Below are 12,962 nucleotides of genomic sequence, written 5' to 3'. Positions count from 1 at the left end.
TGCATTTATCTATTCTGTTATGTGATCAATGTTGAGAGTGTCCACTAGTGAAAGTGTAATCCCTAGGCCTTGTTCCTTAATACTGCTATCGCTGCTTGTTTACTGTTTTACTGCGTTACTACTGCTGCGTTATTACTGCTTGTTTACTGTCCCGGGCAAAGCACTTTTACGGTGCCGTTGCCACTTGCTCATACTTATTTATACCACCTGTATTTCACTATCTCTTCGCCGAACTAGTGCACCTATTAGGTGTGTTGGGGACACAAGAGACTTCTTGCTTTGTGGTTGCGGGGTTGCATGAGAGGGATATCTTTGACCTCTTCCTCCCGAGTTCGATAAACCTTGGGTGATCCACTTAAGGGAAACTTGCTCGCTGTTCTACAAACCTCTCGCTCTTGGAGGCCCAACACTGTCTACAAGAATAGAAGCACCCGTAGACATCAAGCTATTTTCCGGCGCCGTTGTCGGGGAGGAAAGGTAAAAGGTACTCACACTCCGGATCTCGGCTACTAAGCTATTTTCGCCGTTGTAAGTACTCGAAGCTATTTCCTTTAGATCCTGCAATTGCATCTTTTTGTTTCTTGTTTACACTAGTTTGGCATAATGGACAACAATGAGATTCTTATTCTATTTCCTGATTTAAGACATGGATGGTTTGATGCGAAAATTAAAAAACCTATGGAACCTTATTTGCATGCTGGTAGTAATATTAGTATGAACGCTTTGAACACCATTAATAATATAGAAAGTTCTAAGCTTGGGGAAGCTGGTTTTCATGATCTTTTTAGTCCCCCAAGCATTGAGGAGAAAATTTACTTTGATGATACTTTGCCTCCCATATATGATGATTATAATGATAGTAGTCTTTTAGTACCGCCTGTTATGGAGGATAAATTTGATTATGATTACAATATGCCTCCTATATTTGATGATGAGAATAATAATGATAGCTACTTTGTTGAATTTGCTCCCACTATTACTAATAAAATTGATTATGCCTATGTGGAGAGTAATAATTTTATGCATGAGACTCATGATAAGAATGCTTTATGTGATAGTTATATTGTTGAGTTTGCTCATGATGCTACTGAAAGTTATTATGAGAGAGGAAAATATGGTTGTAGAAATTTTCATGTTACTAAAATGCCTCTCTATGTGCTGAAATTTTTGAAGCTACACTTGTTCTATCTTCCTATGCTTGTTACTTTGCTCCTCATGAACTTGTTTATTTACAAGATTCCTATGCATAGGAAGCATGCTAGACTTAAATGTGTTTTGAATTTGCCTCTTGATGCTCTCTTTTGCCTCAAATACTATTTCTTGCGAGTGCATCATTAAAACTGCTGAGCCCATCTTAATGGCTATAAAGAAAGAACTTCTTGGGAGATAACCCATGTGTTTATTTTGCTACAGTACCTCTATTTTATATTTGTGTCTTGGAAGTTGTTTACTACTGTAGCAACCTCTCCTTATCTTAGTTTTATGTTTTGTTGTGCCAAGTAAAGTTTTTTTGATAGTAAAGTGAATACTAGATTTGGATTACTGCGCAGTTACAGATTTCTTTGCTGTCACGAATTTCGACCTGCCTCCCTGTAGGTAGCTCAGAAAATTAAGCCAATTTACGTGCGTGATCCTCAGATATGTACGCAACTTTCATTCAATTTGGGCATTTTCATTTGAGCAAGTCTGGTGCCTCAATAAAATCCATCTTTACGGACCGTTCTGTTTTGACAGATTCTGCCTTTTATTTCGCATTGCCTCTTTTGCTATGTTGGATGAATTTCTTTGATCCATTAATATCCAGTAGCTTTAAGCAATGTCCAGAAGTGTTAAGAATGATTGTGTCACCTCTGAACATGTTAATTTTTATTGTGCACTAACCCTCTAATGAGATGTTTCGAGTTTGGTGTGGAGGAAGTTTTCAAGGATCAAGAGAGGAGTATGATACAATATGATCAAGGAGAGTGAAAGCTCTAAGCTTGGGATGCCCCGGTGGTTCACCCCTGCATATTCTAAGAAGACTCAAGCGTCTAAGCTTGGGGATGCCCAAGGCATCCCCTTCTTCATCGACAACATTATCGGGTTCCTCCCCCGAAACTATATTTTTATTCGGCCACATCATATGTACTTTGCTTGGAGCGTCTGGTTTGTTTTTGTTTTTGTTTTGTTTGAATAAAATGGATCCTAGCATTCACTTTGTGGGAGAGAGACACGCTCCGCTGTAGCATATGGACAAGTATGTCCTTAGGCTTTACTCATAGTATTCATGGCGAAGTTTCTTCTTCGTTAAATTGTTATATGGTTGGAATTGGAAAATGCTACATGTAGTAATTCTAAAATGTCTTGGATAATTTGATACTTGGCAATTGTTGTGCTCATGTTTAAGCTCTTGCATCATATACTTTGTACCCATTAATGAAGAACTACATAGAGCTTTTTAAAATTTAATTTGCATGATTAGTTTCTCTAGAGTCTAGATAATTTGTAGTATTGAGTTTGAACAACAAGGAAGACGGTGTAGAGTCTTATAATGTTTACAATATGTCTTTTATGTGAGTTTTGCTGCACCAGTTCATCCTTGTGTTTGTTTCAAATAACCTTGCTAGCCTAAACCTTGTATCGAGAGGGAATACTTCTCATGCATCCAAAATCCTTGAGCCAACCACTATGCCATTTGTGTCCACCATACCTACCTACTACATGGTATTTCTCCGCCATTCCAAAGTAAATTGCTTGAGTGCTACCTTTAAATAATTCAAAATTTATCACCTCTGATTTGTGTCAATGTTTTATAGCTCATGAGGAAGTATGTCGTGTTTATCTTTCATTCTTGTTGGGCAACTTTCACCAATGGACTAGTGGCTTCATCCGCTTATCCAATAATTTTGCAAAAAGAGCTGGCAATGGGATTCCCGATCCCAAATTAATTAACCTAAATAGACACTCCTCCATGGTATGTGATTGTTGGACGGCACCCGAAGGATTCGGTTAGCCATGGCTTGAGAAAGCAAAGGTGGGGAGGAGTGTCATCATAATAAAACTAAAATAAAAAGGCACTCCTTCATGGTATGAGATTGTTGGCAGTGCACCCAAGGATTCGGTTAGCCATGGTTTGTGAAAGAAAGGTTGGAAGGAGTGCCACCCAAAAATAAAAATAATTCATGGGAGCCGCTCTTTGAAGGTTTGTCTGGCAAGGGGGTTAGAGTGCCCACTACCATTCGTTGACAACAACAAATACCTCTCAAAATTTTGCTTTTATGCTCTCTTTATGTTTTCAAAATAAAAGCACTAGCACAAATATAGCAATCGATGCTTTCCTCTTTGAAGGACCTTTCTTTTACCTTTTATGTTGAGTCAGTTCACCTATCTCTCTCCACCTCAAGAAGCAAACACTTGTGTGAACTGTGCATTGATTCCTACATACTTGCATATTGTACTTGTTATATTGCTTTGCATTGACAACTATCCATGAGATATACATGTTACAAGTTGAAAGCAACCGCTGAAACTTAATCTTCCATTGTGTTGCTTCAATGTCTTTACTTTGAATTATTGCTTTATGAATTAACTCTTATGCAAGACTTATTGATGCTTGTCTTGAAGTACTATTCATGAAAAGTCTTTGCTTTATGATTCAGTTGTTTACTCATGTCATTACCATTGTTTTGATCACTGCATTCATTACATATGTTTACAATATGATCAAGTTTATGATGGCATGTCACTCCAGAAATTATCTTTGTTATCGTTTACCTGCTCGGGACGAGCAGAAACTAAGCTTGGGGATGCTGATACGTCTTCGACGTATCGATAATTTCTTGTGTTCCATGCCACATTATTGATGATTTCTACATGTTATATGCACACTTTATGTCATATTCGTGCATTTTCTCGGAACTAACCTATTAACAAGATGCCGAAGTACCGACTTGTTGTTTTCTGCTGTTTTTGGTTTCGAAATCCTAGTAAAGAAATATTCTCGGAATTGGACGAAATCAACGCCCGTGTTCCTATTTTGCCCGGAAGCATCCGAACACCCGAGAGCCGCCAGAGGAGGGCCTTGTGGGCCCCAGACGACAGGGTGGCGCGGCCTGGGGGTGGCCCGCGCTCCCCTATGGTGTCGTCGCCCCGTTGACCTTCTGACGCCGCCTCTTCGCCTATAAAAAGGTCCCAGACCTAAAACTTCGAGACGGGAAAAGCCACGGTACGAGAAACCTTCCAGAGCCGCCGCCATCGCGAAGCCAAGATCTGGGGGACAGGATCTCCGTTCCGGCACGCCGCCGGGACGGGGAAGTGCCCCGAAGGCTCCTCCATCGACACCACCGCCATCTTCATCACCGCTGCTCGTCTCCCATGAGGAGGGAGTAGTTCTCCATCGAGGCTCGGGGCTGTACCGGTAGCTATGTGGTTAATCTCTCTCCTATGTGCTTCAATACAATAATCTCATGAGCTGCCTTACATGATTGAGATTCATATGATGATGCTTGTAATCTAGATGTCATTATGCTAGTCAAGTGGGTTTTACTTATGTGATCTCCGGAGACTCCTTGTCCCACGTGTGTAAAGGTGACAGTGTGTGCACCGTGTGGGTCTCTTAGGCTATATTTCACAGAATACTTATTCACTGTTATGAATGGCATAGTGAAGTGCTTATTTATATCTCTTTATGATTGCAATGTGTTTCGTATCGCAATTTATATATGTGCTACTCTAGTGATGTTATTAAAGTAGTTTTATTCCTCCTGCACGGTGTAATGGTGACAGTGTGTGCATCCGTGTTAGTACTTGGCGTAGGCTATGATTATGATCTCTTGTAGATTATGAAGTCAACTATTGCTATGATGGTATTGATGTGATCTATTCCTCCTACATAGTGTGAAGGTGACAGGTGTGCATGTCTGTGTTAGTACTTGGTTTAGTCGTGTTGATCTTTCATGCACTCTAAGGTTATTTAAATATGAACATTGAATTGTGGAGCTTGTTAACTCCGGCATTGAGGGTTCGTGTAATCCTACGCAATGTGTTCATCATCCAACAAGAGAGTGTAGAGTATGCATTTATCTATTCTCGTTATGTGATCAATGTTGAGAGTGTCCACTAGTGAAAGTGTAATCCCTAGGCCTTGTTCCTTAATATCGCTATCGCTGCTTGTTTACTCGTTTTACTACGTTACTACCGTCGCGTTATTATCGCTTGTTTACTCGTCCCGGGCAAAGCACTTTTCCGGTGCCGTTGACACTCGCTCATACTTATTTATACCACCCGTATTTCACTATCTCTTCGCCGAACTAGTGCACCTATTAGGTGTGTTGGGGACACAAGAGACTTCTTGCTTTGTGGTTGCAGTGGTTGCATGAGAGGGATATCTTTGACCTCTTCCTTCCTGAGTTCGATAAACCTTGGGTGATCCACTTAAGGGAAACTTGCTGCTGTTCTACAAACCTCTGCTCTTGGAGGCCCAACACTGTCTACAAGAATAGAAGCACCCGTAGACATCACCGCTCTTGAAAGTCTGGTTGACGAGGTAGTTAGAGTACCCACTATCATTCGTTGACAACAACAAACACCTCTCAAAATAATTTTACTCCTGTTTTACAAATGAAAAGCTCTAGCACATGTTAATCCCTGCTTCCCTCTGCGAAGGGTCAATCTTTTACTTTTACATTGAGTCTCCATCCTTTCTTTGAGCACTTTCTTGAGAGCACAACTATCATTCTTAGTATAATATGCTTGTCCCAAAATGTGATTAACTGTGGTATAACTTTGATGCTTTTATCTTTGATAATCTCTGCTTCCAATCTTTCCATGAACTTCAAAGGTGCCCGAGCATTTAGGTTTTGCTGTACAAATACGGGCAAGCGAGATACCACTTTATCATATCCTTTTATGAACATTGCAATCCCGCTCGATAGACATGATTCATGATGCTTATTGTTAATTTGTTGGTACCTTTTCCATGATTGACATAGCTGTTAGATGATTTTATTTGCATGTATCTTATTATGAATTGCTTAAGTACTTGCCATATCATGAGAATATTTACATCATATGAACAAATGTGTTCGTGAAAGTTCTTTTATCGCACTCGCTTGTTAACCGAATTGCTTGAGGAGAAGCAATAAGCTAAGCTTGGGGGAGTTGATACGTCCAAAACGTATCTACTTTCCCGAACACTTTTGCTATTGTTTTGCCTCTAATTTGTGTATTTTGGATACGACTAACACGAACTAACGCTGTTTTCAGCAGAATTGCTCTGGTGTCTCGTTTTTGTGCAGAAATCCAACTTTCAGGAAAATCCTCGGAATTTATGTCGAAGGGCCTATTTTTCCAGAAGAATCACGGAGCCGTAAGGGCGGACCGGGGAGGCCCGAGCCCCCGGACAACGTGCCGGCGCGGCCTCGAGGGGGGCGCGCCGCCCTAGCGTGTGGCCCCCTCGGCCAGCCTCTGACGCCCCCCTCTGGACTACTTAAGGGTTTCGATCTAAAAACGCGAGACGGGAAGTCGAAGTCGCCGAAACCTTCCGAGACGCCACCACCGTCGTGAAACTCCGTCTCGGGACCGTAAACTCCGTTCCGGCACTCCGCCGGGACGGGGAATTGGAGGAGATCATCGCCATCATCACCACCGACGCCTCTCCATCGACCGACCATGTTTCCCCCATCCATGTGTGAGTAATTCCCCCGCTGTAGGCTGAAGGGGATGGTAGGGATTGGATGAGATTGGTCATGTAATAGCATAAGATTGTTAGGGCATAGTGCCTAGTGTCCGTAATTGGTACTTTTATGATATTGTTGCAACTTGTTATGCTTAATGCTTGTCACTAGGGCCCGAGTGCCATGATCTCAAATCTGAACATGTTATCAATTCATGATGATATTCATTGCTTTATGATCTTACTCCGCAAGTTGTATACACGTATTGTTGTCCGAACCCGAGGCCCCAAAGTGACGAAATTGGGACAACCGAAGGGGAAGGCGGTGATATGAGGATCACATGTGTTCACGGAGTGTTAATGCTTTGCTCCGTGCTCTATTAAAAGGAGTACCTTAATTTCCAGATAGATTCCCTAGAGGCCCGGCTGCCACCGGCTGGTAGGACAAAAGATATTGTGCAAGTTTCTCATTGCGAGCACGTACGACTAAATATGGAACACATGCCTATTGATTGATTAGTACTTGGACACCATTTTATTATTATCTGCAAATGCCATACTTTGATTGTTACATGAGTTTCTCTCATCCATGCAACGTCCGTTCATCCATCCCTGTGCCTACAGTATTTTAATCCTGCTGTTTACTATAATCACTACTGCTGTCTTTGTTACTCTGCCGTCGTTATTTCACTACGCCTATCGCTATAAACCGTTACTACTCGATAAACTCTCGCGAGCAAGTCTCGTTTCCAGTGTGCACTGAATTGACAACTCCGTCGTTAAGGCTTTCAAGTATTCTTTGTCTCCCCTTGTGTCGAATCAATAAATTGGGTTTTACTTCCCTCGAAGACTGTTGCGATCCCCTATACTTGTGGGTTATCAGTTGTCAAACATGTTCTTACTAATTTCAACTTTTGTAATCTCATGTGTTCATGTTTGTGAAGATTCCTGAGGACGACGAAATTCTGAGTCAAAGCATACCTCCAAGCAAGAAGCAAGCCCCACGGTCAGCTTACCAGTTGAAGCCAAGGGGCAAGGCTCCAAACCGGTACACTCCGGAAGATTATGTCAACCGAGGAAAGAAGATTGTCATTGAGGAGGATGAGGGGCCGCCGCGGAGATCATCTTTGTCGAGGATGAGGAACGACGAGCCGTTATCTTCAGAGGAGGAGGAGCAGGAGGAGCAGCAGCAACAAGAGCCACGGCAGCGGACGAAGAGGATGGCCGTCCAGAAGCAGCCCGTGAGGACGACACGTCGAGGACGACACTAGGATGTGCTCCGTGTTGTTGTGAACTATATCTTCATAAGTATCGAGATGTGAACCCTATGTCATTTCGAACCATGTCTGTAATGCTATTTGTTGTTTGAATCTACTTGCTACGATGTGAGCTATGAAGTGTTATATGTGTATGTTCTGAAATTGCTACTTGTTGTGTCCAATGTTGTACTCAAAACTGTTGGAGTTTGGTAGGATTTTTCATGTTTTTAACACAAGCCAATGTGTGGCGCCCTGCACACAGGCGCCACACTGCGCTGTGTGGCGTCCGCGGCATCGGCACCACACATGCCAACCTATATCAACTATTGGGTCGAAAACATCCAGGGGCTCCGGACGATAAGTTCTTAGCCATTTTGGCGAGGCTCTTTGTGTGGCGCCCGTGGCATCGGCGCCACACATGCTAGTGTGGCGCCCGTGGCATCGGCGCCACACATAGAGCCTCGCCAAAACGGCTAAGTCCCAGACGAATTGTCTCACAATATGTTTTGGGCAATTATAAGTGCATGTGTGGCGCCGATGGGAGGGGCGCCACACATCCTGCCACGTCGGATCGGCGCACCAGCTCAGCGTCGAGGGGACCACGTCGGCTGGGAGAGTGGCGCCGGCAGGAGGGGCGCAACACTGGCATGTGTGACGCCGATGGGAGGGGCGCCACACAAAAGGGTTAGATGGGTGAAATAGTTTCGCCGGAGGGTCAGTCTGTGCTTTTCTTTCACTTTTGGGTTATTTTTGTGCAAATCGCCGCCCGAGAGAAGCCCACCATCGGCCTCTGGGGTGCCGGCCCAATACGGCCCAGGTCTTCGTCTTCCATCAGGCGACAGCAGCAGCTCGGCGTCGTAGATCTCACCACTCACCTCGCGAGACCGGAGACCGGACTGGGTTGGGGAAGAAGCAGCAGCGCCAAAACCCTACCGCGCCCTCGAGCCCCTGCCCTGCCGCCTTCAGATCTCGTTCCGATCCAGGTGAGATTTCCCGTTCTCCTGTGTGCGTCGATGATCTCTGTTCTTGCGTGCGAGGGTGTCGAATTCTGATTTCTCCCTTTGGGTTCTTGGAGATCTGGTGTCGCAGATGGCGAGCACGGGGCGGTCGATGCTGCTGTCGCTGCTGCTGTTCGCGGTGACGCTGTCGCTGCTGGAGATGTACCGGGGCTGGTTCGCCTCGTCGGAGCTCAAGACCATCGCCGGCGGATTCGTCAGCTCCCTCCTCTTCCTCCTCCTCCTCACCGTGCGTCATCCTCTCTCCCCCCTTTCTTCTTCTTCTTCTTATTGTGGGGGTGGAGAAGCCTCTGTGATTTTCCGTTTTGCTGGTTCGCTGCTAAATTGAAGTGATGCGAGTGGTAGAAACCGTGGTTTGTTCTGCTGCATGTTTAGGTTGTAGCACTGGGAGCGAATGGGGCTTTCATTTGCGATGATGCTTACATCTGGTGTAGCAAAGTTCCGTGGTGAAAGAAAAATTTAAATCTTGGGGATGTCTCACTTTGCTAGCTTTCTAAATTCCCCCCAGCTTTAGCTTACAATGTGGGCAATAGTAAGTAGTATTAAATAACAACTACTCCGTAAGTAATTTTTTTCCCTCAAAAAACTAAGGAACTTGTTGTACAGTATCCACCTCCAGCTGGACATGAAGCATTGGCTTAATCTAAGCATTCTGAAACACATATTAGATCATCAAATGTCAAGTCTAATAGGTTCAGCATTTTAGGCTTGTGGTAAACTTGTGGAAAAAATGTTGCTGATGGCAAACCTTATCTCTGGTAATCATCTGGGTTCGTGTCATCTTGGATCAGACCTCTATTTCTTAGCTGCGCGGCTTTATGTCACTCTAGCTTGAGGATAGACAATTTTGCTTTCTCTAACAAGAAACTAGTGCAAGCAGACCCTCAGGTAGGGGAAAAATGAAGCGAGCATATATGAAGTAAAGTAAGCAGACGTTTATACATTTGTCTGGTTTTATTGTTTTGTGCTGGAACTATACGATTGATAAGTTCTATATACGTTCCTTCATATTTCATAAGCAAGTAAATTGCGTTGCTAAAAGAAAGTATTGCATTGCTGCATATATTTTTTGTAATGTTCTAACTGGAACCAGTTTTGCAGTTTATTGGAAATTACCAAGAAACAAGTGGCGTCAGAACTGGGTGGGGTGCAGGTACATATAGCAGCATATGACTTCATCCCCATCTGTTCTTGCAATTCTTAACTTGGACTATCTTTCATCACCTCTGTTCTTTCTATGCAGTTGTTGTAGCAGAACTTGTTGCTCTTATTGTAGCTGGTACTGTCCACCGCGTTTGTATCACAACATGGTATGCTGATTTTAACATACTTCACCAATTTGCTTGTACAAATCCTTACTAATTGTTTGATCCCAAGAACCCATTTATTGACCTGGATAGTTCATGTTAAGCGATGCTAATATTAGATGTGCTATTGGAATATTTTCATTACGAATCTCCATTCTGCTTTGGGTGGAGAAAAATGGAAAAAAAATCTTCTTGTTTGCAAGAGGAGATGGGAGTATAAGATAACAAATACGTACAGTGTTTAATGGGCTGGTACAATAAATATGCTAAGGCTTCTGTATGTTGCAAGGAACTCTATTAGATTATAGCAACATGGCCAACTGCAGTTGACATATTTTTTTGATGCTGATAGAAGTTATAGGATGCATGATTAGCAGCTGAGTAGAATCCATCTAATTTAGTGATCGTTCTATAGCCTGTCACATTTAGAGTTATCTGACAAATAAAGACAATTTTAGTCATGTGGGCCAAGGTTACTTGCTCCATCCACCACAGTGTTGACGCAGCATTTTGTGGTGCGTTTATTATTCTGGTACATGACATAGAAGCTTCACAGACTTGGCTATGTTACTCTGCCACATGATGAGGGAGCATTTTCCAAGTGTTTGTGTGTTAAAGCATCACATGCCACCAGTAGAAGCCTTGATGGTAGTCAGCTATGCCCCTAAGAACTTCTAGCAGGAGAAGGACACTGTTTAAAAAATTATTATGAATATCTCTGTCTTTAAAATCCCAGCTGATGATGGTTACTTAACTGATTGTTTTGTTCTGCTACGCCGCAGCTTCCTATTCTCTGCGGGGATCCTCTACGAGGTTGACAAGCTCTCCGGGATGATCCTTGCGAGGAGCGAGTCCAAAGCGAGGCGGTACTAAGGATACATTTTTATCTCCAGGATGACCCTGTTTTGTAGATCGAATGAAAAACTAATATCCACACCTTCCATCAGACTTCCCTACCCAATTACTAGCTTTCTTTTCGTAAGGCATACATAGAATTTGTTCGAACTCCGGGTACTCGCTGCCGTGTCTGCTGAGGCATCACGTTTTGGTTTTGATCTAATCGGAGTTGTTGTTGACCAGGTAATGTGCCTCTCACCAACTGCCCCAGTCAGACATGAATTTCATGCAGGTAGTGTCGCCAAGTTGCGAATATCAAAATTGTTGCTTAATTAGTTCAGAGTTTTGTTTTCTTGTTCTTAGGCAAGCGTGTTGTTTAGCGGTTATTTGCTGGGGTTTTTCTCCTCGTGGTAATGTTACGCACGATGCAAGTACAATACAACTATGAATATGTCAAAATCGTTGATACAAGTAGTACACCAATGAATCTTTCAAAAGTAAACCTTAGATTATTTCTCCAAAGCTTGTGCCTGCGTATGTGAAACGCCTGCGGTGGCGGTTGACGTGGCCTTTTGAGCTGAAGATTTTGCTGCTGCTGCGTAGGCGCTTGCGACTTTGCGGGAGAGACTTGTATAGGATCTCCCTATTAGCTGTGATCATAGGATCAATACACAGAAAACATATTTGAAAAATACAAAAAATATGAAAATAATATATAATATTCCTATGGGTTGTGTTTACAATTTCAAAAAAATTCAGCTCAAAATTTGATCTACTCTTGGAGAAACAAAAAAGATAAATTCGACTATGAATAGTGACAGATCTGGTAGAATAGGATTTCACACTATTCACACCTAAATTTATCTTTTTTTGGTTCTCTAAGTGTACATCGAATTTGAAGCTGCAAATTTTTGACCTTGCATATGTAACACACATGTGTGTTGTCATTTTTTTCCAGAATATTTAAACATGTTTTGTCTTTTCAGAAAAAAAGTTTTCATAGATTCTATCTAAAACCTGATCCTACCTAAGTCTTCCCCGCGACTTTGCGAGCGGTGCGGACGAGCTGGCCGGTGGCTCTCCTTCAGTCGCTCGCGGGAGCTCCGCAAGGTGGAGGATTTTGCGACGACCGGCGACGCACAGCAGCCCCTCCGTGCGTCAACACGAGAGAAGACACACCGCTAGGGACACGAGGTTATGATTTGGATAGAACGGAGGATGCATGCTGATGTGTTCTGACAGGGAGCTCCTCATTGAACGGAGTGCAGGCCGCATATGCCCATTAGCGTCAGGGCAATCGCATTCTGACAGTAACTCCTCTACTTTGTATTGACATGCATTTTTCCCCGTATTCCTGGACTATGATCGGATGCGACCGTTCGGACCTTTGCTTAGGGAGTGAATGGTCTGCCCCGCAGCGCCCGCGAGAAATGTGTTTGTCCCATGCATATTTGTGCTGTTGATTTTTTTGCTTTAAGATTCGTTGGAAAACATTACTTCTCGGTTTGGCCAGATACAAACACAACGATACCTAATGAAATGGTGCACGGGACAGTTGCCGGTCTCACCCTTCTTGTTGCCATTCGACCTTATCTTAGGGAGTGATTAGGCCACCTCTTCCACGGGTGCGACAATATTGAACGGGGCTTGCTTGCTCCCGCACTTTGCTCCCATCCATGCTCCCCGTACATCCCACAGGTTCCTCGTCGTCTGTTCATTTTTCACGAAAACAAATCTGCAAATACAAGCTAATTAATAGGAAACAACCCGAAAATACTTCCATCATCGATTGTTGATTCATGCGCCAGCCTCCGGGTCGTTAAATGTTTATTCATGCGCCATCCTCTAGATCACCGATGGTTGATGAATTTTGCTGCTCGCGGTCGTGAAT

General features: G+C 43.3%; 1 protein-coding gene across 2 annotated transcripts; it reads left to right on the top strand.

The window, feature by feature from the left end:
- Positions 1 to 8,786: 8,786 nt before the first annotated feature.
- LOC124650506 (protein KRTCAP2 homolog) lies at positions 8,787 to 11,411 on the top strand. 2 transcript variants are annotated; one of them, XM_047190017.1, is made up of 5 exons: positions 8,787 to 8,894; positions 8,987 to 9,156; positions 10,029 to 10,080; positions 10,171 to 10,237; positions 11,017 to 11,411. In XM_047190017.1, the coding sequence occupies exons 2-5, from the start codon at positions 9,001 to 9,003 to the stop codon at positions 11,105 to 11,107; spliced, it is 366 nt and encodes a 121-aa protein (XP_047045973.1). In that variant the 5' UTR covers positions 8,787 to 8,894; positions 8,987 to 9,000; the 3' UTR covers positions 11,108 to 11,411. The 2 variants fall into 2 exon arrangements, with proteins under 2 accessions (XP_047045973.1, XP_047045974.1); XM_047190018.1 differs by having other exon boundaries at positions 8,793 to 8,894; positions 9,001 to 9,156.
- Positions 11,412 to 12,962: the final 1,551 nt, after the last annotated feature.

This window comes from Lolium rigidum, chromosome 4, assembly GCF_022539505.1.
Source record: "Lolium rigidum isolate FL_2022 chromosome 4, APGP_CSIRO_Lrig_0.1, whole genome shotgun sequence".
NCBI classification, from domain to species: Eukaryota; Viridiplantae; Streptophyta; class Magnoliopsida; order Poales; family Poaceae; genus Lolium; species Lolium rigidum.
Note: the sequence above shows the minus strand (reverse complement) of the source record. Positions and strands in the feature narration are given on the sequence as shown.

What these genes read in the sequence shown, in the direction of transcription:
- LOC124650506 (XM_047190017.1), top strand. Translation starts at nt 9,001, where the DNA reads ATGGCGAGCACGGGGCGGTCGATGCTGCTGTCGCTGCTGCTGTTCGCG. An exon ending in TCTTCCTCCTCCTCCTCACC is followed by an intron (nt 9,157 to 10,028) that starts GTGCGTCATCCT and finishes CCAGTTTTGCAG; the next exon opens with TTTATTGGAAATTACCAAGA. An exon ending in CAGAACTGGGTGGGGTGCAG is followed by an intron (nt 10,081 to 10,170) that starts GTACATATAGCA and finishes CTTTCTATGCAG; the next exon opens with TTGTTGTAGCAGAACTTGTT.